This window comes from Gossypium hirsutum, chromosome D04, assembly GCF_007990345.1.
Source record: "Gossypium hirsutum isolate 1008001.06 chromosome D04, Gossypium_hirsutum_v2.1, whole genome shotgun sequence".
NCBI classification, from domain to species: domain Eukaryota; kingdom Viridiplantae; phylum Streptophyta; class Magnoliopsida; order Malvales; family Malvaceae; genus Gossypium; species Gossypium hirsutum.
The window spans coordinates 51,268,600-51,291,737 of NC_053440.1; the positions used below are offsets into that span (position 1 = coordinate 51,268,600).

Sequence of the window (23,138 nt, forward strand, 5' to 3'; positions counted from 1 at the left end):
AATTTTAGAGGATCACAAAGAGGACGTGGACGTGGAAATCAAAGAGGAAGAGATCGTGGCTATTTTGAATGTTATAATTGTCGCAAACCTGGTCATTTGGCAAGTGAATGCTGGTACAAAAAAGAAGAGAAAATGAAGCTAATATAGTACAAAATAATCAAGAGCAAAAGCAAGAAACTTTGTTGCTCGTATCTCATGGTGGAGAGATTGATGATGTCTGGTACATAGACAGTGGTGCTAGCAAGCATATGACAGGTAACAAAAATTTATTTTCGAAGTTCTTTGAATCTGATTGTGGAGAAGTAAAAGTAGGAGATGGCAAAGCTTACAAAGTTAGCGGTGTTGGTGAGTTGGAGTTCAAAACAAAGCAAGGAAGGGTAGAGAAAATGTCTGAAGTTTATTTTGTTCCTGGTCTTAAAAATAATCTGCTTAGTGTTGGGCATCTTTTGAAGAAGGGGTATGATATTCATTTCCGTGACATGGCTTGCTATTTATCAAAGAAAAATCAGGTTGTTGCTAGAGTTGGAATGGCATCAAATAATCTTTTCTCTCTTACCCTTCAAAGTCAGAATATGTCTTGTTTTATTGGTGCTCATAAAGGAATTTCAAAGTTATGGCATGATAGATATGGACATTTAAACTATGGAAATTTGAAGATGCTTTCAAGGAAGATGATGGTTAGAGGTTTACCAAAAATCGATCGGCTTGATGATGTTTGTGAAGCATTTCAACTTAGAAAGCAACACAAAATTGCTTTTCCTTCTCAATCCTCATGGAAAGCAAGAAGACCATTGCAACTTATTCACTCAGATCTTTGTGGTCCAATGACAGTTTCATCTTTGGGAGGTAATTGTTACTTTATCTCTTTCATTGATGATTACTCAAGAAAGATATGGGTGTATTGTGTCCAAGAAAAATCAGAGGCTTTTCAGAGGTTCCAAGATTTCAAGGCAAAAGTGGAGAACTTTACTTGGCTAAAAATTAACACCTTGCGTACAGATCGTGGAGGTAAATATTTTTTAAAAGAATTTAAGAAATATTGTCGAGATAGTGGCATCCGGCATGAAATGACAGTTCGCCATACACCTCAGTAAAATGGTGTGTGTGAAAGAAAGAACAGAACAATTATGGAAATGGCTAGATGTCTTCTTAAGAAGAAGAGGTTATCAAGAAGATTTTGGGCTGAAGCTGTTTCTTGTGCAGTTTATCTTATAAATAGATCACCGACAAGAAGCTTGGAGAATTGCACACCACATGAGGCGTGGTATGGTATAAAGCCTAGTGTTAGTCATCTTAGAGTATTTGGGAGTGTTGCCTACTCTCATATTCCAGATGCAATGAGAAGCAAGTTGGATGACAAGTCAGAGAAATGCATTTTCATTGGCTATAGTGAAAGAAGTAAGGCATACAAGTTGTACAATCCGGTGAAAAAGAAGATTGTGATAAGCCGAGATGTTCGGTTTGATGAAAATTCCATGTTTGAAGATATGGAAGTTGAAAAGGAAAATTTGCCAATTTTTCCTTTTGAACTTGAAGAAGAAGAAGAGGCAGTAATTGAGAATGCTGAAGATGATGCTCAAGTAGAAAATTCTCCTGCTTCCCCAAGTTATTCATCAAATTTTTCTTCATCCAGCCCGATCCGAAAAACGAGAAGCATCCAAGAGTTATATGATGTAACGGATGAAGTTGTGCAAAATGATGTTGTATTCTTTGCCTTCTTTGCAGGAGAAGATCCAATTTCTTTTGATGATGCATATCAAGAAGAAATATGGAGGAAAGCCATGAAAGAAGAGATTTGCTCAATTGAAAACAATGATACATGGGAACTCACAGATTTACCGCCGCACAAGAATTCAATTGGAGTCAAATGGGTGTACAAGACAAAGATGAATCAGAATGGCTCTATCAAGAAGTACAAGGCAAGACTGGTTGCAAAAGGATACAAGCAAAAGGAATGAGAAGATTTTACAGAGGTATTTGCTCCAGTTTCAAGACTTGAGACAGTTCGGTTACTTATTTCTCTTGCTGCCCAAAACAATTGGAAAATGTTCCAAATGGATGTAAAATCTGCGTTTTTGAATGGTGTTCTCAAAGAAGAAGTCTATGTTGATCAACCACCAGGGTTTGTCAAAAAAGGAGAAGAAGAAAAAGTTTACAAGTTGAAGAAAGCTTTGTACGGGTTGAAGCAATCACCCCGAGCTTGGTACAGCCGAATCGATTCTTATTTTCAAAAGTGTGGATTCCAGAAATCTCCATATGAGCATACTCTCTACATCAAAGGCAATTATTAAGGAAGATTCATGGTTGTTAGTCTCTACGTTGATGATCTTATTTTCACAGGAAATGATGTGAAGATGTTGAAAGAATTTCAGCACTCAATGATGGCAGAATTTAAGATGACAGATTTGGGAGAACTTCATCATTTTCTTGGTATTGAAGTTCATCAATCCAAGAAAGGAATTTTTATTTCACAAGAGAGCTACGCAAAGGAAGTTCTAAAAAAGTTTATGATGGAAAATGCGAATCCAGTCTCTACTCCATGCATTACAGGTCTGAAGTTATCTAAAGAGGGTGAAGGAAAGCTTGTCAATTCCACCATATTCAGAAGTTTGGTTGGGAAGTTGATGTATCTGACTTCGACAAGGCCTGACATCGTGTATGCTGTTAGTTTGGTGAGTAGATTCATGGAGAAACCTTACTCCAATCACTGGGAGGCTGCCAAGAGAATATTGAGATATGTGAAGGGAACCATTGATTATGGAATTTTCTATAAAGCTAATACATTAGTTGATCTCATTGGTTATATGGATAGTGATTTAGCAGGAAGCATTGATGATAGCAGAAGCACTTCTAGTTATGTTTTTCACCTTGGTAGTGGTGCAGTTTCATGGAGTTCAAAGAAACAATCAGTTGTGGCGCTTTCGACTACAGAAGCTGAATATATCGCTGCGTCTTATGCAGGATGTCAATTGATTTGGTTACGTGGAATTTTGGAGAGTCTTAAGCAGAAGCAGAGCAAATCAACGATTTTGTTTTGTGACAATAGTTCTATTATTTCGGTCACAAAAGATCCAGTTCTTCATAAAAGGACAAAACACATTCGCATTCGGTATCACTTCTTGAGGGAACTAGTGAATAATGGTGATATTCAAGTTGAATATTGCAAGACAGAAGATCAGATGGCTGATATCTTCACAAAGCCGCTTAGTGGACAAGTCTTCAAGAAAAATGTTGAAAGGCTGGGAGTTCGAAGCAAGTTTAATTTAAGGGAGACATTGTTGGCACATAATTAAATTAATCTTGCACAAAATAAATTATGAAAAGTTACGAATGTGAAGAGGCTTGAATATGAAGAGTTAATAATGCAAAGAGACTTGAAGATGAAAAGTTACACACATGCATGGATAGTCATAACTCTTATAGTATTTAAGTTATGTAAATGAATAGTCACAACTCCTAGCATTTAGTGATATAGATGAATAGTCACTTACAACTCCTATATAAAGAGTTGTATGTGATGAAGAATATTATTGAGTGAGTGAAATAAAAATTAATCAAAAAGGTGTTTTCTTTCTTCCATAAAAATTATTTCTCTTTTCATTATATTCTTTATTATATTCTTTGTTTTATTTCTCCAAATTTTGATCAATTTTCTACACAGGATGAGAACCAATGGTAAAATCGCCTACAGAGGTGTGCATGGGTCGGGTTCAGGCCGACTTCAACTAAAAATGTAGTTCCATTTGCCAGGCTCAAGCCTGGCACAATTCGAAAAATGAGCTTAAAATTTTGCCCAAACCCGACCCAGATAAAAATATTAAAACTTGGGCCCACCATATTAATTTTTATATTATTTTTATATAATTTTAATATATATAATACATCAAAAATACTAAAAATATCGAAATAAATATTTCCTTACAAATTGAAAATAAATTTTAAAAAATATGTATACTTAAATAACATTAAGATAGACGCAACTTAACAAGCAAATGCCTCTAAAATAATGACAAAATTAACAAATGTCTTTAAAATAATAACAAAATTAACAATAAAATAAGTTTTATACAATATCCAAACAAAAACAACAAAATAATAGCAACATAATATTAAAATGGTAGCAAAATAGGGAGAAAACAATAAGAAAATAATATTAAAAAAACAGATTTTTTTGTCCTTTAGTGAATTCAGGTCGGGTCGGGCCCGGGCCAAAAAAGCGTTACCCGAGGCCTGGCCTGTTTTTTAAACTGGCCTTATTTTTTTGTCGAAGCCCATTTTTCGGGCCTATATTTTTACCCAAACCCTCCCACATTTTGAGTCAAGCCTGGTGGCCCGACCTATGAACAGGTCTAAGAGAGATTCGCCTTTAACAAATTTGAACACCTTCCCCATGTTATTAAAATTTAAATATCATATAATAGTATTAACTATGTTTACAAAATTTATATACATATTATATAATCATAAATATTACATATAATATAGAATTTTATTTATGTTATATAAAATATTTCTATTATAATAAAATATTTATATAACATTTCAACTTTTTATTTGGATTGTTTTATCATTACGTCAAAGAAAAATTAATTATCATGTCCTACTCAATTAGACTAATTTGACCTTATCCGGGTTTGGAATAATTTGAGCTCAAAATTATCCGAATCCAAAAGGGACCAAGCTTGAGAAAACTTGAGCCTGAAAAAATTTGAACTCGAGAAGGTCCTAGCCTAAGTTCACGTGTTTATTAAAAATTGAACTAACTTCTCAATTTTCATAAAATACAAGACTAAAATTTGACAAATTAAAGTAAAATGGCTAACATCTTAATTTTCCTAAACTAGAGAGAGAATTTAGAAAGGATAAAATTGAAATTGCACATAAATTTTGATTCAACGTACAGTTTAATACATCAACTTTGATTTGGTGCAATTATATACATAAAATTTTTTATGATTCAAATATATACTTCAATTTATTTTAATGTAATTATTTGTACATGCTACATATAAATTTAATTTATTTTATACTAATTTGTCTAAGCGCTATATACATATTGTTGTTAGTTGTGTCGAACCGAAACACGCCAAATATATTTTAAAAAAATACCCAATTTTAATTAAAATGAAACTTAAATGACTTGATATGGCTCAAAACTGAAATTTGATCCTATTTGCCGCCATGGGTATAGCTGATTTTTTTTTAATTCTAATTTTAGTATTTAACATTTGAGTTGATGATGATATTCAGATAATGATGACAGAGAGACTTTACAAGATATCACCAACAATACTATTCTTAAAGCCGTGGTCATACAGCCTAACAGGATGTTTGGTTGGGGGAATAGGAATGTATTCCCCCTATTTTGCGGGCCCACCACCAAATGGGCGTATGGTTACCCGTAATGCTATTACGTCCCGAATCCATTCCATCCCTAATACGCCCACATCCCGTAATAGGCATTCCCCCGTTCAGCGCCGATTAGGGATTACTTACCTGTTTGTTATTTTTGTTTCCTTTTTCTGCCCTCGTCGATTTCTGCTTCTTCTTCCATCGATATTGCAGAGGTAATTTCTGCTTCTTCTTCCATCGTTTTCTTATTTGGTGGCCCGTACGGGTCGTCTTCAGCAAAGGTACGAGGCTGGTTTTCGCCTTGTCGCTGGGTATGTTTTTTGTTATGATTATTTGCTTAATCTGTGTAATGCAGATGTGGAAGATATGTTTGCATGTGGCTTTTGAGAATTTTGATTGATCAATTTTTGGTTCTTTTTATCTTTTTGAATGGTGTTGTTTCTGTTATTGGAATGTTTATTATTTGCTTAATCTGTGTAATGCAGATGTGGAATGTTTGTAAATCATACCAGGTAGATCATAAAGACTATTTTCCATTTTATTTCCAGTTTCGATTTCAATTCCAAACCAAAGCAAAAAGAAGAAAAATGGCCACGAATCCTACCCTAGAACCCGAGATCGGACCCGATGGACTCGCTAGGGAAGCTCCTGTCATCGCCTACACTGAGAAGGTCACTTCTCTTTCTCCTCTCTTCTTTTTGTGTTTCGTTATTACTCTGCTGAAAATGTCATGGCGAATTCTTATGGTTTTTTTCTTCTGTGGGGGCAGATAATCGAAGAAGAGCGGGTTCAACTCAAGAAGTATGTTCATTTTGTTAATTTTAAATTTCTATTTTTGTATATGTGCTTTTTTTGATAATTTATTTTTCACTTGCCTTAGTTCAATTGTTGTAAACCTGACCTATACGGACGACTCTGTTCAGTGCTGGGATTTAATCCAGTAATAGTAAGGAGAGTGTTCTTCTAGTCCTGCATTGCAATGCACGATGAGTGTATATATGAGTTTTCTATAAATGGTCAGCCTTTGAAGAATTACCTTAAATCCTTACTATAATTCTAATCTAGAGGGATAAGAAGTGATTTGTGCTGGTGCATTAACTTTCATGTGAGTTTGATACTACTTAAAACTTTAATTTAGTCCTAAATCTTAATTGAATTTACAGCTTCACTAAGTCTTATTATTCAAATCTGAAACAGATTCGAATTGCACTTGCTTAGAAGCTCTGACATTTCTTTTGTGTCAGGATTATCTTTTACGTATATGTATTGACAAAAAGTTCAATATGACAATTTTTATTTACTCAATTAATCAAGTTTAAGAAAGCTCTTTTGTTTATTTTCTTGGGATTCAGTTATTAAAATGTAACAATTTATAGTACAAAAAAGAATTCTGTTTGTATCTTGGAACTTTTTTATCTAGTCTGTAGCATTTACTTGTACAAATTAAGGTTGAAAGAGGATTGTGCTTTATATGGTTGTCATTTCCCTTCTCTTTAATGTTCTTTCAGTTTGTTTCTCGTGATTTCAATTGCTGGAGATTTTATCTGATCTCTATTGATTCACACTTCCAGATACATAGAAGAAAACTATTCTAAAATACGTGATGTTGAAAGAGAACTAGCAAATCTTATAATGGAGATGAAACTCACTGCTGGGCCCAAAAAAGCAGGTTGATGTGCTGCTGCCTGTATAAATATTGTTTCATTTATATGTATTTTTCTATAATGGGGTGATTCGTACATGGTATGATGTGTGGTACATACTTTCAGCCCTTGAACATATGAGAAAGAAAATCGAAATATCAACTGAGAGAATACGTATTGCGAAGCAGAAGGAAGAACAAGCACGAAAGGTTTGTTGCATTCTCTCTCTCTCTCTCTCTGGTAGATTCTGGAATTTACTTATACATGATAATTATGGTTGCATTTGAATTAATTAAGGCCTGAATTGATTTTTTGGGACTTGCTACTGAATAATTTTTCAGTTTCTTTTACAATCCTTTTTACTAGCAAGTATAGTGCCCCGTGTCTTTAGTTTTATTGCAGCTCTTTAATATGTATTTCAGATTTGGGAAGCAGCATTGAAGGCTTTGAATGATGATGAAGCACTTAAGCAGAAGTTATGTGAGGACTTAAAAAATCTGGTATACTTCTTTGCTGTAGGTGGATAAGCTTGCATTATTGCACTGTACTAAATTGATTCTTTCATTTGATAGGTTCAAGAAAGCAGTAACTCCCAGTTTGCTCGACTTGAGGAATTGAAAAGGCGATTGGAAGCTCTGAACCCAAGTAGGGCATCCGCTTTGTCTAGTCATGTGAGCTTTCTTTTTATTCTTTCTTATTACACTACAAGTAGTCCATGTAGTATCCAATACTTATATGGTGTTCTAGGAGAAGATAACTTCTTTAGAACAGTCATTAAAATAAGCATGTCACCAGATAAAAATTGGTTTTCTGTTATTGTGTGCTCTGCTTTTTAAGTTTCTATTGCTGACCATTTTTGCAAACTGGATTGATAAGGAGGTGTCATATCAAAATGGAAAAGATATTCATGTGTTTGAGCGTTTACTAGTCCTCATCGTGACATTGAGAGCTTGACATCACGATCTCACTCACTATTTTCAAAAGGTCCAAATGGTGCCAAAAAATCACAACCTGAATCAATTAAATTTGTCTCATTTCAACCAGATCAACTATTATATAAAATTCATATACACTAAACCAACCATTTATGTACTTTAAATTTAAACATTTATAATACAAAATCGACTCAAAACCTAGTAAATGTCATTTATCAAAGCAAAAGGGACTATAAGAACATTGTTGAGTCGAGTGTCGCAGTTTGGAAGTTGGATCACTTCTCGTAACCTTGAGGTCCACCTATGCTTGTGCAAAGAATAAACAAACCGCACAACATTAACATAATAAGAATATAACCGATGCATAATTCAATTTTAACCAATTCAAACAATGTATTCATGATTCATATGCTAATTTCATTTACTATCTCATTTAGCAATTCAATAAAAACATGACATGACAAATTTTCTACCATTAGGGATGTATGTGATATCATTTGATTATACCAATATCACATTTCTTTATTGAATCTACTGATTCGTTAAGTTTCCATATCGACCCTCCAAGCTTTTATAAACCGATCTGCATGGTCTCTTACATGCTACTGATAATCACATATCAAATATATGCATTAGTAGTACTATTTCATATTATCAAATAAATTCAAATATCATTTAATCGATTCAAATTTTATTATTTTAAATTATATTTTATAGTATTATATATTATGATTTTAGTAAATTCATATAAGAATATTTAATATTAAGAATTTTATTAAATTATATATTTTTATTAAATTATATTTAAAAATAATTAATTTAAATTATATTTTATAGTATTATATATTATGATTTTAGTAAATTCTAAGAATATTTAATATTAAGAATTTTATTAAATTATATATTTTTACTAAATTATAATTTTAATAATAATTATTTTAAATTATATTTTATAGTATTATATATTATGATTTTAGTAAATTCATTTAAGAATATTTAATATTAAGAATTTTATTAAATTATATATTTTTATTAAATTATATTTAATAAAAAATATTTTAAATTATATTTTATTGTATTATATATTATGATTTTATTAAATTCGTACAAGAATATTTAATATTAAGAATTTTATTAAATTATATTTTTTTATTAAATTATATTTAATAATAATTATGTTAAATTATATTTTATAGTATTATATATTATGATTTTAGAAAATTCATATAAAAATATTTAATATTAAGAATTTTATTAAATTATATATTTTTATTAAATTATATTTAATAATAATTATGTTAAAATATGATTAAATTATTTATTATTTATATTAATAATCTTATTAAAATTTAATAACAATAACAATAATCATCTACCTAAAAAAAATTCTGCTAAGGGTATTCTAGTCATTTTAGTTTTTTTTTCTTATGCTATTACAACATCATTCCATTCAACCAAACACAAGAATACTATTACGCCTCTATTCCATTACATTCAACCAAACAATTGAATTACTATTATGCTTCAATTCCACTACAGCTCTATTCTATTATACCTCTATTTCATTACAGCTCTATTCCATTACAGCGAACTAAACGTGCCATAAATCTCCGGAACATACCTATGAGCTTTAGACTACCATATTTGCTAAGCATTTTATGATGGCAGATAAAATTCAGTGCTACATCGATTGTGTTGCGCTGGTAGCTTCCGACACTATCCACCCTCATCGTATTTTTTTCCTTAATTATTTTTCATTGACATTGCCCATGCATGCTGGCTGATTTGTTCTATAAATTGACCATCTTCATACTTAGATTTTGTTAGGTTCATTTGCTTGATGGCCGTGCAAGTGTTGATTCAGCTAGACATATTTGGTCAGGTACAATATGCAAAGCTTAAATACTGAGAGCATGAGAGTTTAGTTTTTTAATGTGAACAAGTTTTTTCCTTGCACGATTAGATCAATTAATGAAAACTAGCAGTGATATTGACAGTCACGTAGCTGCTTGACTCCCATTTTTAAAGATGCTTAAAGCACCCGTTGATATGATTGAATTTACAGCAATTTCATTTGGTTTATCATATGCGGGTTCTTGCAGTAAGGTTGCACAGGCTATTATATTTGCTTTAATGGCCTAAATTGAATCAGAATTGGGGAAGCCCCTTAATCGGCTTCTGCCTCTTTACGACACTGCTTTCAAGTGCCAACGCTGGAACAGGGAGTGTTTAAAGATGCTCTCTTAAATTCCTTAAAATGCTGTTAAAGTTGGAACTTGTATACATGATATCAGAACTGTTTTATATTCAGGTCCAAAACCTTCTTTGTCGTTGTCAGCATCTTGAAAAGAATTGAACTGTTTTACTTCAAGGTGTGAAGCTTGAATATGCACTTCTAGTCATGTAAATATTTCTATTCAATCAGCTTCCAATGATCATGTATGACTAATATTCGGAGGATTGGAGCACATTTAATGAATTTAAAATAGTTCCTCCCTCCTAAGAGAGTGTCATATGTATATATAGCTGATATTCTCATCGGGCAGATGAGGAGCCAAGCCAAGTTGAATTTCCTAACTTTTGAAACCATACTATCATTTCTTTCTATTGCCTTCCCTAGCTCAAAGACATTTGAGTACAAAAATGTACCACAAATGATTGATTGGTGTTAACCAATAACATCACCAATCTTTGCATTTGTTTTATTTGTTGGAGGGGCAGCTTTATCATAGAGATACGGGCAATCTCGGCGAGGTGGGAAAAAACCCCCCAAGATGTAAACACCTTGAAATTGGATGGGAAAATGTTTCATAAGTGTTCTAAAGTTATAACCTGAACGCATTCAGCATTCATCCCGACGAACCAATAATATCACCAATGAGAAAATCAAAGTGAACAACAGCTTTCTTATTGCATTTAACTTTTTCAACTTTAAGCTGATGATAGTCATAACATAAACAAGAAGCAAAAGCGAATCAAACTCGATTTCACAATGAAATATGTCCAATACTAATAAGTACTACCGCAATCTCAAAGGACTGATCATGACACAATACCAAGCCAAGAATCAAGCCCAATGGTTACTTTTTAAAAAGTATTAACTTCCTAGAAATATATATATTCAATCATTCACTCACATTAAACAAAGCCCCTAATTCATGCCCTGGTCAGGAACAGTAACAAGCTCATATTCAACTAAAGAAAGATTGTTATCTTCTTTAACTGCGAATTTAGCAGGTTCGGTTACCTCGATCCGTCCCCATTTGTCAACTGCTAACCTCATTGTTGTTCGCTTGAACATAACAATCTTAGCATTACGTAAAATCACGGTTGCACCTTTTGTCATAAGATCAACTGCATCACCAACATCAAAATCATGATATTACATAGGTACTTGTTTAGTTTTAAGAAGTACTAAGAAGCTTAATTGAATTAAGTCTTGCAGTCAGAATTCTTTCCTTCAAAATACTACTCTGTTCTAGACTACTAAAATAGTCCCCAAAATAGAAATAGAAAAGACAAAATGTCTATACAAAAGTACAACCAACTTGGTTTATTATGAAATATAGGCTGACCCAATAAAACGCAGAGCAAATAAAATCGATCTAAATACAGAGGCTATAAATTTCTATGAAACTAGTATATACATACAGATAGAGAAAAATAAATACCTTGTTCGTTGCGTGCGGTGAAGATGATGGTGCCAGTCTCGTCCCCAACGACGCACTCAGCGATCCGGACCGGAGGGACAGGTCGAGAAAGGAGAGCACGGGACCTGTTGGGCCTGGCGGAAGTCTTGACTGGGGTCATCTCCACCACTTTGACGATCAAAGTGTGCCCACTAGTACCGGGCTTCAAATCCTCCACTTTCACGAACACCGGCTTTCTCTTCGCGTTCACCTGTCCCGTCGCAGTCGCCATTCCTCAAATCCAAGATTTGGCGTTGTCTAAAACCCTATACCCCAAACCGCAAATGCAAACCCTAGGAATATCTCTAACGGTTTTTATGGGAGAGCAGAATGGGCATAAACAATTAGCGAAGATTTAGGGTTTCTAAGAAATTTAGGAATTTGGGTGACCCGATCATTCATATATATACGGTGGTGGAAGGTTTATTGAGTTTTACACGTGTTTGAATTGTATTGGTGTTTAAGGTCAACGATGCCCGGGAGACCGAGACTTTTCCCCTTCTCCAAGGGGTTTCAGTCATTACTGCCGTACAACTAACTACTTACTCGTTAAGTTAGTTTTTCCTTTTATTTTTTTTATAATTAATAAATACTTTTACTCCTTGAGAATTTAAATTATTAATTTCAAAATAAGAAATTGAAAACAATGTTAATGTGATTTTTTATTTTTGTAAATTTTGAAAGCTTATATATATTTTAAAAACTTTAACTATATTAATTTATAATGAGCAAAAAAATACATTTTTAAAAAATAAAATGCTATACATGATTAATAAACCCTAAACCCATTTTATAAATTAATTGTCATGTGTTACTTGTGCTTTAATACCCTCGAATTCATGTCTTCTTATATTAGTAATAATATCGAAACCAATTAAACTAAAAATGAATCGACAATCTGTATTTATATTTATACTTTGAATGAATTGTACTGGTAAAACTTGCTAGCAATTTATTGATTTTCTTTTTCCTTTTTGGATGATAAGCACAACATTTTCTACAAATATATTCTTAATATTCATGGAAATTTAACTTGTTGAAAGGTAGAGGATATGAAGGAAAGAATCATCCATCAATCCTTTCATTGTCTTACACACACACACACACACAACAAACATCAACATCAACATGCATCATCATCACCATCTCCATAAGAGAGTGTGCTTTTTTCTTTTTTTTCCTTTTCCTTTTAATTATGACAGTCTTTATTAAAGGAAGAACCATTCAAAATCGTCACCCTTCACATGTCATGATGATGCTTCAGTTATGTATGGAAGCCTTGAATGCACGAATGGTCCTATCCTTGGTAACATTGAAAATCAACAACATATCATCAACGATGACGTTACAGGCAATTCAAGTAGTCATTTTTATAAAGCTGGGTCAATTTTTTACATACAAACAGTTTTATGGTAGGCAGCAACAATCACTATAGCTATAAAGAGGGTAAAAAACGTGGCATGGTATACACATATTTGGCTATTCATTTTCTCATTAATTCGGTACTCATCGGAAGAATATATCACCGGAACCTTACAATGATGCAAGATATGTCATCTTTGCTCTTCTTAGAAACTGCTGCCTCAATCAAGTGCTTTGCTGCTGATTGAGCATCCTTGATGTTTTTTATGGCGTCCACTGCTTCTTGGTTTGACATAACCTGCAACGAGTGTTGTTCCAATAGGGTCGGAAGCGTGTAAATTATTGTACTAAAAAATCACACAAAGTTCAATTCCCAGGGAAGAGAGGTGGATCACATGGATCTCTTAAATACCAAGTCTTTCCTTAGACAGAATATCCCTTCTATAGTAATTTAATAGCACAATTAAATACTACTATTATACCCTCAAATATTGAAAGAAAAATAGGACAAGAAAGAACACAAGAGTTTTAACGAGGTTCGGTAAATTATACCTACATCCTCGGGCACTAACACCAGATGATAACTTTACTATCTCCAAAGTATTACAAACAAATAGAATTCCTTAAGAATTCTCAAATGGGAGAAGAGAGAAAACTAAGAGAGAAAGATTGGTTGGGATGGTTGAAATGAAAAATGAAAAGACCTATTTATAGTTGAGGTTCAGGGACTAACTTGCAAATGGCCTAAAAAATTAGGGACCAAAATTGCAATTATCCCATTCAACTTTTCAACATTCGGTGCAACTTGCTCAACCTTTTTAACAAGTTGCTTCCTACCTTTGTTGACTTTTCAACAATCTCCACCTTGAAGATTTGATTAGGATAATCACATCTTCACATACTTCCTTCAACTCCCCAAATTCGATAAAGCTATCTTTTGTAGTGCCTCCAAATGCGCTCTCGAGCGCCATACACCTAAAGGTGCTCAAATTCTCAGGATGTTAATCAAGTTCAAACAATGATTAAACTTGATTGTTGTTACTACCTTGGTCATCATATCTGCGGGATTATCTGCTGTCGGAATCTTCTGAAGTAGAATTTTTCCTTTTTCAAAGACTTCCCGCACAAAGTGATATCTTACGTCGATATGCTTGGTTCTTGAATGATAGACTTGATTTTTCGCTAAATGAATAGCACTCTGACTGTCACAATATAGACTAATGTGACTTTGAACAACTCCCAAGTCTTTCAATAATCCATTAAGCCAAATAGCCTCCTTAACAGCTTCTGTAACTGCCATATATTCTGCCTCTGTAGTAGACACAGCTACTGTAGACTGTAAGGTAGACTTCCAACTCACTGGGGCTTTCGCAAGAGTAAACAGATACCCCGTAGTTGAACGACGTTTATCTAAATCACCAGCAAAGTCGGAATCAACATATCCAACTACAAACTGACCAAGTGCTTCATCCTGTTCAAAAATTAAACCAACATCTACGGTTTTTCGAAGATACCGTAGAATCCATTTCACAGCTTGCCAATGTCCTTTTCCAGGATCATGCATATACCTGCTCACAACTCCAACAGCTTGTGAAATGTCAGGCCTCGTACACACCATCGCATACATTAAACTCCCAACTGCATTAGCATATGGGACTTTTGCCATATATTCTCTTTCTTCTTCAGTTTTCGGAGATAATTGAGCACTAAGTTTCAAATGAGAAGCAAGTGGGGTACTTACATGTTTTGTGTTTTCATTTACACCAAAACATTGTAATACCTTTTTCAGATATTGCTTCTGATTTAAACAGAGCTTGCCTCTCGGTCTATCTCTACTTATCTCCATGCCGAGAATCTTCTTGGCCTCACCTAGATCTTTCATCTCGAACTCTTGATTCAACTGAGCCTTCAGCTTATCTATCTCATTTTGGCTCTTCGAAGCGATTAACATATCATCAACATACAAAAGTAGATAAATGAAAGATCCGTCATGCAGCTTCTGCAAATATACACAATTGTCATATTTGCTTCTTGTGTACTTCTGCCTTCTCATAAAGCTATCAAATCGCTTGTACCACTGCCTCGGGGATTGCTTCAATCCATATAGCGATTTGTTCAGCTTACAAACCCAGTTTCTACCACCAGCATCTGTGTATCCTTCGGGCTGAGTCATATAGATCTCATCTTCTAACTCACCATGCAAGAAAGCTGTCTTAACATCAAGTTGAGCTAGCTCCAAATTCAACTGTGCTACCAAGGCCAACAAAATTCTAATGGAAGAATGCTTCACAACAGGGGAAAATACATCATTGTAGTCAATTCCCTCCTTCTGAGCGTAGCCTTTAGCTACCAATCTTGCCTTGTAGCGAATATCCTTCTTGCTAGGAGATCCATCTTTCTTTGCGAATACCCACTTGCATCCGATTGCCCTTTTACCTTTTGGTAATTGCGCCAACTCCCAAGTATTGTTCTTCCGGAGAGACTGCATTTCTTCATCCATGGCGCTTTTCCATTTATCACTTTCTAAGCTTTGCATTGCTTCTTGATAAGTGATAGGAATATCATCAACAACGGGAAGGGCGTAGGCCACCATATCAGTAAATCGAGCAGGTTTACGAATTTCTCTCCGTGGCCTTGCAACTGCAACTGGTTCTGGTGTACTTAGTGGTTCTTGGGTCAGAACCTCTTCAACCTCTAATTCCTCCATTGTGGCTGGAGAATTAGACTTATTAACTGGGCAAATCCCCATCTGCTCAAACTCCACCTGTTTTGGAGTACACTCCACCTGCTGTGGAGTATTGCTCGTCTGAATATCTTTATCTGCTACCTTTTTCAATGTGGCAGATTCATCAAAGGTAACATCTCTGCTACAGATCATTTTCTTTGTGCTTAAGCACCAAAGACGAAATCCCTTCACTCCAGAAGTGATTCCCATAAAGAGAGCTTTCTTTGCCCTCGGATCTAACTTTGACTCCTTCACATGGTAATATGCAGTGGATCCAAACACATGTAAGGAATCATAATCTGTAGCCGGTTTTCCAGACCATACTTCCATAGGAGTTTTTCTTTCTAATGCAGATGATGGCAAACGATTAACAAGATGGCCAGCGTATGTCACAGCCTCAGCCCAAAATTGCTTGCCCAACCCAGCATTGGACAACATACATCGAACTTTCTCCAGCAATGTTCGATTCATACGCTCTGCCACTCCATTCTGTTGTGGTGTATCCCTAACTGTGAAGTGTCGAACAATACCATACTCTTGGCACACATCGAAGAACGGATCACTTTTATATTCCCCTCTATTGTCCGTCCTAAGCCGCTTGATTTTCTTGCCAGTCTGGTTTTCGATCATAGTTTTCCATTTAAGAAAAACTCCAAGCACTTCATCTTTAGTTTTCATGGTATACACCCAAACTCTTCTGGAAAAGTCATCAACAAAAGTAACAAAGTAGTGTTTTCCTCCCAACGAAGGTGTTTTGGAAGGCCCCCACACATCTGAGTGAATATATTCCAAAATACCTTTTGTATTATGGATAGCAGTGCCGAATTTCACTCTCTTTTGCTTTCCCAGAACACAATGCTCACAAAATTTTAATTTGCAAGCCTTTGCACCTTTCAGCAATCCTTGCTTTGCCAGAATTTGCAAGGATTTTTCGCTGGCATGTCCCAACTTCATATGCCACAACTGCATTGAGTCCAAGTCTTTGTTACCGGAAGCTGCAGCGACTGCTCCAATAACTGTACTACCTTGGTAGTAATACAAGTTATTTTTCCTGATGCCCTTCAATATCACAAGTGCGCCAAATGTCACTTTCAAAACCCCATCTCTCATAGTAACAACTGAACCATTGGATTCCAAGGCTCCCAATGAGATGAGATTTTTCTTCAAACTGGGCACGTACCGAACATCAGTCAGAACTCTGGTTGATCCATCTTTATTCTTTAATTGGATTGAACCTATCCCAACAGTTTTACAGGCATTGTCATTGCCCATATAAACAACTCCTCCATTTAGTTCTACTAAATCAGAGAACCACTCCCGGTTAGGGGACATATGATAGGTACAACCCGAATCCAATATCCACTCATCTGAATGGAACTACGATGATGATGTAACCAGTGATAGTTCAGAGTCACTAGTATCATGCTTTGCAACACAAGCATCTACAGCAGCTTTTCCCTTATTCTTCAGCTTTGGACAATTTTTCTTCCAGTGGCCTTTCTCATGACAAAAAGCACATTCATCTTTCCCGAGTCTGGACTTTGACTTTGATCTCCCCTTTTGAGTTTTCTTCCAAGTGTATGAACGACCTCGGACTACTAAAGCTTCTGTATCTCTGATTGAGTTTTTCTGTTTGTCCTTCTTTCTCTGTTCATAACTGTATAAGGCCGCACAGACTTCGCTCAGAGATATATCACTCCTGCCATGAAGTAGAGTAGTTTCTAGGAACTCAAACTCCTCAGGAAGTGACCCCAACAGCATCAAAGCCAAATCTTCATCTTTGAATGTCTCATCCATATTCAGCAAATCAGTGACTAACTGATTAAATTTGGTGATGTGATCATTCATTGTGGTACTTGGGACGTATGTGAAGCGAAACAGTCTTTTCTTCAAGTGGAGCTTATTTTGACTGTTTTTCTTCAAAATTTTTCTTCAAGTGCCACCCACAACTTATTTGCAGAAGTCTCCTTTGAAAAAGCATACCTCTGCTCTCGAGAAAGGCATGATCGAATTGTGCCACATGCCAACCGATTGATCGCCTTCCAATCTTTCTCCTGTACATCATCTGGTTTCTCTTCATCAATGGCAATGTCTAGACCCTGCTGAAAAAGGGCATCTAGAACCTCACTTTGCCACATACCAAAATGGCCCGTGCCATCAAAGATCTCCACGGCCAATCTTGCATTTGCAATTGTCGGTCTTGTCCACATGGACGATGTTGAAGCTCCTACACCGACCGTTTTCTCCATAATCTTTCAATATACCTAAGGAAATCTTTTCTGATGTGGAAGATCAGTTTAAACTGCAACCACAGAGCATACTACGATTAACCTTCGGCTCTTGATACCACTTGTTGTTCCAATAGGGTCGGAAGCGTGTAAATTATTGTACTAAAAAATCACACAAAGTTCAATTCCCAGGGAAGAGAGGTGGATCACATGGATCTCTTAAATACCAAGTCTTTCCTTAGACAGAATATCCCTTCTATAGTAATTTAATAGCACAATTAAATACTACTATTATACCCTCAAATATTGAAAGAAAAATAGGACAAGAAAGAACACAAGAGTTTTAACGAGGTTCGGTAAATTATACCTACGTCCTCGGGCACTAACACCAGATGATAACTTTACTATCTCCAAAGTATTACAAACAAATAGAATTCCTTAAGAATTCTCAAATGGGAGAAGAGAGAAAACTAAGAGAGAAAGATTGGTTGGGATGGTTGAAATGAAAAATGAAAAGGCCTATTTATAGTTGAGGTTCAGGGACTAACTTGCAAATGGCCTAAAAAATTAGGGACCAAAATTGCAATTATCCCATTCAACTTTTCAACATTCGGTGCAACTTGCTCAACCTTTTTAACAAGTTGCTTCCTACCTTTGTTGACTTTTCAACAACGAGATCCGCTGAACATGAGAAACTTGGAATCTCGATTGAATTAATATTTGCATGAGAAACTAGAATTGCAAAAGTAATAACCTTCCATATCCCATCACTGGCCAGAATAATGAACTCTGTGTCATCATCAATCGTCACCACTTTCACGTCGGGCTCGGAGCTAAGGTGTAACTTTGAACTCTTATCGCCAAACGCCCTTGCTACAGCCAGCTGCCCGTCAACCCGTGGAACATCCCCTGTGAGAATCAGATAATATATGCCAGTTCCAATTTCCAGATACCAGACACCAGACAAGGGAGTTGCAGAATTGCTAGTATTTGTTCTAGTTAGTATTACCTGGAAGGTTTGATACAAAGCCACCGCGGCTCTCAATCAATCTCTTCTCTGTTCTTGGTTCGTGATCAACGGATAGTTGTTCTGCCACACCGTTCTTGCACATAACTGCCCGAGAATCTCCTACATTCCCCACTACCAGTTTCTGACTGTTGATAAGTATGGCCGTCACGGCCGTTGAGCCTCCTCTGCCTAGAACCTTTGCTTTATCCAGTATTTCAGCATCAGTCGAGCGATAAGCTCTTCTTATTGCATCCTCTATGTTGGTCCAAAAATCATGCTGCATACAAATGTTTCATAAGAGATCCTGTAAGTGTGTGCATATAATCATATGTTGATTCTTACACTAATCTCTACCTGTTTCAAGATGATATCAAACAGATGACTCTGCAAGTACTTTGCAACATCATGGCCCAAATGTCCATCAAAGATTGCAAATAAACCTAACTCACTATCCTCTTTTTTCTTGAACTCAGAAACAACATAATCTTCCATGTCATGATTTGATTTTCCCTTCAGGCAATGAAAACCGTGCGTCGTATGCTTTGACATTTTGCTCTTCCCTTTCCCTGTGTCAGCCCCAGATGAAAATAGCCCAGCCTTCAGATGAAAACATAACATCGTTACCGACATAAAAGTAACTAGATATATTTATCCCCAAAAGATATACTATTCTTTTAGTTCATAAATTACATTCTAAGGATGAAAAATCATCTCTTAGAAACTAAGCATGCTAAGCTAACATCTACCTTGGTAAGCCTTCTATAAGAAAATCAGAAGTAATTCAACAATATGATTACATTGTAAAATTCAAAACATATATATATACACACAAATAGTTTGATTCAGGAGCCAAATAAAGTTATAAGCAAATTTATGCATTAAATCCCAAAATGTAAATAAAATTACAATCTTTAACTCATTAGTCAATAAAGAACAACTATATTAAAAAACTAGGAAATAAACCAAGCAATATGAAACCCTTTTGTTTTCAAAAACAATACGTCAAAGAATCATAAAAATAAAAAAAAAGGATTGAACTTTAAACCGACCTTCATTTTGTGAAGAATATCTTTCCCATGCATGTTGTAGTTCCTTTTGCTTTATTACAGCAAGCACCAAAAAACAAAATTTTTATTAACACTGAAAATAACCAAAAAGTTGAAAGTAGAGAAGCTGAAGAATTGATGTTAGAAGAAGAAAAGCTTCAGAGCAGAGGACAAAAGGCAGTGTATATAGAGAAACAGAGGAGGAGAGGGAAAGGAAGGTTGACCGCCGAAAATGTGACCTAAGTGTGAGTTTAGCTTTTCCGCCCCGCGTGTTTTGAAATGGACGCGTTCTTGCCGACGACTTTTCTTCGCATTATTAAGATTACCATCTTTTTTTATTATTAGATTTCCCTTTATACTAGATTCTTGGGCTAGCTGTTTTTGTTCCCTTCTTTTTTTTTATATATTATTATTAATTTCATAATACGAGTTTAATAATAAAATTTTTTATTAACAATAGTTGAAATGATTCCGGAATTCGAATTCGTAAATTCATTTATTTATTTGGATGAATAAATTGGTGACCTACAGTTTCAAGATATTCTCTTATAAAAGGTAGTCTAATTATTGTCATTTTCTTTTTAATCTCAGTTATCACCAAATGGTTTTCCTAAATAATGCCAATTTAAACGAAAAGTAGTAAAAATATTATAGAAAAAAATTAATAAATATAGAAAGGTAGTAAGAGTTTAAATCTTTTTATTTTGAAAAATAAATACATTTTCACTTACAAAAATAAAAGAAAATTTTAATTAACCAATAACCAGCAACAATATTCTTAATAGTTTTCACCCACCGTGGGTTTACCAATTCTAATATAGTTGGCAAGGGGATATTTTGTTGATATTCTAACCATGACATAAATGTGTTTGAGAGAGTCCAAGTCAAAATAGGTCAGTAGAGACAAGTGGATTATTAGCTCTTTAATACATCAATTTCATAGGTCTCATTCATAAATCATAATCATATTGCTCTGTTTCGACCCAAAAAGAAAGTATACATGGTATTTTTATTCTTATATTTGAAAATAACATTTACATATTCAAATATGCATGTTCAAATGTTGATGTATCATAGCTACGTTTTGGGATCAACCCAAAAGTTCATTTTTGGTTAAATATAAATTATAAAATTTTAAAGAGGTTTAAATATAATTTTATCTTTGGTATTTTAGAATTTTAAAGGGACTAAACTATAATTTTATTTTATTTTTGGGATCAGAGTGCATTTTTACCATCAAACTAACTTATAATTTAAAAAATTTTAAGGAACTAAAATAATAATTTACTAATTGCGAGGGGAAGGCCCTTTCTTGGGTACATTATACGTATAAATGAATAAAAAAATTAAATAAATATTTATATTTATTTAAAACATCATATTTGAAAACAATTAAATAAACAAGGTTTTGGAAAATCAAAAATCGAATAAGGGAATCGAGTTTTACTAGATGTTGAGGTTGTTTTCATAGTTTCCTTAAAACAGATTCGGCTGCTCCTATGGTACTTGGAGAAACGTTGGTCGACTATCTCCTAAGATACAACAACAAAATGATCGCGGCAGTAGCACCTTTATAGTGATCAACGAACAAACCTTGCCTTCTTCTATCACCGAAATGATTGAAATTTTGGAGAGGAAAAAGAAAAAAAAATTGAGGGAAAAATTCATTGTGTGTCTTTGTTTCTTTAAAGAATTCTGCAGTATTCTTTAGGCTTTTATAGGCATTCAATATAGAAGAATTTTGGAAATTTACATGAATAAAGATACAAATCTTTCCATTAAATGAGCCTTTAAATCAATTTGAATAAATCAAATCAATTAAAAACCAATCTGATTGGAATAAAATCAAATCAAGATATTTTTCCTTTTAATACAGATTCTGTATAATATTTGCTGAGAAAAATAAAATATTATTGGGCCAAAATATCGTGCGAGTGCGCTCGCAACCCCTTGTGTTCAAGGTAAGATTTCAAACTTAGTCATTCAATAACTCATCAAATAAGTTCTCATATATATATATATATATATCTCACACTTGGTATTTAACCAATGTGGGATCTAAGCTTTTCATTTTTCTCAACAAATATTCACAAGTGGTTTACTTTGAGCATCAATTTCTCATTCATCACTCAACCATTTTGAGCATATGATATATCGTTGTAAAGGTCTCATAGAGTAGAATATAAAACCATAATTTTATGATTCAACTTTCCACCTTTACCAATCTAGAATATGCCTCGAAGTTTCTACAAATTATATTTTTTCCAACAAGGACTAATTTATAAATTAATTGGAATGAGAATCACATATTCATTTGTTGAGGCAATTTTTTAACCAATGCTCACTAGTGTTTGGCATTGTCTAGCTTAGAAACTTGTCATGTTTATTGTTGGAAAATTTTAGTAAGAAAAAACTTCGACTTTGATCTTTGCTGATAATGTGGATGTGTGCAAGCTCATCTCTAATATCCAAACTGTTTATAACAACATATCTTAAAGGTTTGTTTGAATTGGATCAAAGAAATCAACTTCCCTACTATGAAAAGATTGGATCAGATTGGATCAAGTAAACTTGAAAGCATATCCTATAGATTCACGAGTTATCCTAAACTCATTGAAGATATTCTATATGTTGATTATCTTGTTGTTTTATTGGAAAATTTGATTGTAATTGATATAATATGTTAGCAAGTCTCAATTCCTTATAAATTAAGGAGATTTGTATAGGTGATGTACTAATTTTAGAGCACTTATTTTTGTTTAGTGAGGAACGTTTATTTAGAGTGCATTGAGTGTAAAATGAATTGTGTTACTTGATTTTTATCCTAAGTTTTCATGGTGGAACTTAGAAGAGAAATATCTAGATCTTAACTGCAAAAGTGAGATCCTAATCTGGTGAGATTTAATGTTTGTAATCACTTATTATACAAGGTGTCAAGATAGTGGATTATCTCTCTAGGTAAGGCCCTATAGATGTAGGGAATCCAACCTACGTAAACATATTGTGTGTTCATTATTTTCTACTTTGGTCATCACTAGTGCTTGAATCAATTGGCATTGCTCTTAAGCAATGCTTCCAACACTACTCGATTTTGCTTGCAAATATCATTTCAAATATTTCATCATCTAATTTGGTAAACATCATTAAAT

At 34.3% G+C, this 23,138-nt stretch overlaps 3 protein-coding genes across 15 annotated transcripts; 1 reads left to right on the top strand and 2 right to left on the bottom strand.

The window, feature by feature from the left end:
• Positions 1-5,253: 5,253 nt before the first annotated feature.
• Positions 5,254-10,683, top strand: LOC107898974 (uncharacterized). Of its 13 annotated transcripts, none has more exons than XM_041090824.1 (9): positions 5,254-5,567; positions 5,838-6,023; positions 6,122-6,153; positions 6,924-7,021; positions 7,122-7,204; positions 7,418-7,495; positions 7,568-7,666; positions 9,758-9,812; positions 9,916-10,683. In XM_041090824.1, the coding sequence occupies exons 2-9, from the start codon at positions 5,838-5,840 to the stop codon at positions 9,933-9,935; spliced, it is 651 nt and encodes a 216-aa protein (XP_040946758.1). In that variant the 5' UTR covers positions 5,254-5,567; the 3' UTR covers positions 9,936-10,683. The 13 variants fall into 13 exon arrangements, with proteins under 13 accessions (XP_040946758.1, XP_040946759.1, XP_016680037.2 ...); XM_041090825.1 differs by having other exon boundaries at positions 9,928-10,683; XM_016824548.2 differs by having other exon boundaries at positions 10,033-10,683.
• A 139-nt stretch (positions 10,684-10,822) lies between these two features.
• On the bottom strand, positions 10,823-12,129 carry LOC121215929 (uncharacterized protein At4g28440). Its single transcript, XM_041090830.1, has 2 exons — positions 11,602-12,129; positions 10,823-11,284 (listed from the first exon to the last, which is right to left on the bottom strand). Exons 1-2 carry the CDS (start codon positions 11,849-11,851, stop codon positions 11,082-11,084), a joined length of 453 nt encoding a protein of 150 aa, XP_040946764.1. The 5' UTR covers positions 11,852-12,129; the 3' UTR covers positions 10,823-11,081.
• An 835-nt stretch (positions 12,130-12,964) lies between these two features.
• On the bottom strand, positions 12,965-20,254 carry LOC107898973 (probable protein phosphatase 2C 58). Its single transcript, XM_016824545.2, has 5 exons — positions 19,993-20,254; positions 19,298-19,540; positions 18,944-19,220; positions 18,689-18,843; positions 12,965-13,279 (listed from the first exon to the last, which is right to left on the bottom strand). Exons 1-5 carry the CDS (start codon positions 20,023-20,025, stop codon positions 13,142-13,144), a joined length of 846 nt encoding a protein of 281 aa, XP_016680034.1. The 5' UTR covers positions 20,026-20,254; the 3' UTR covers positions 12,965-13,141.
• Positions 20,255-23,138: the final 2,884 nt, after the last annotated feature.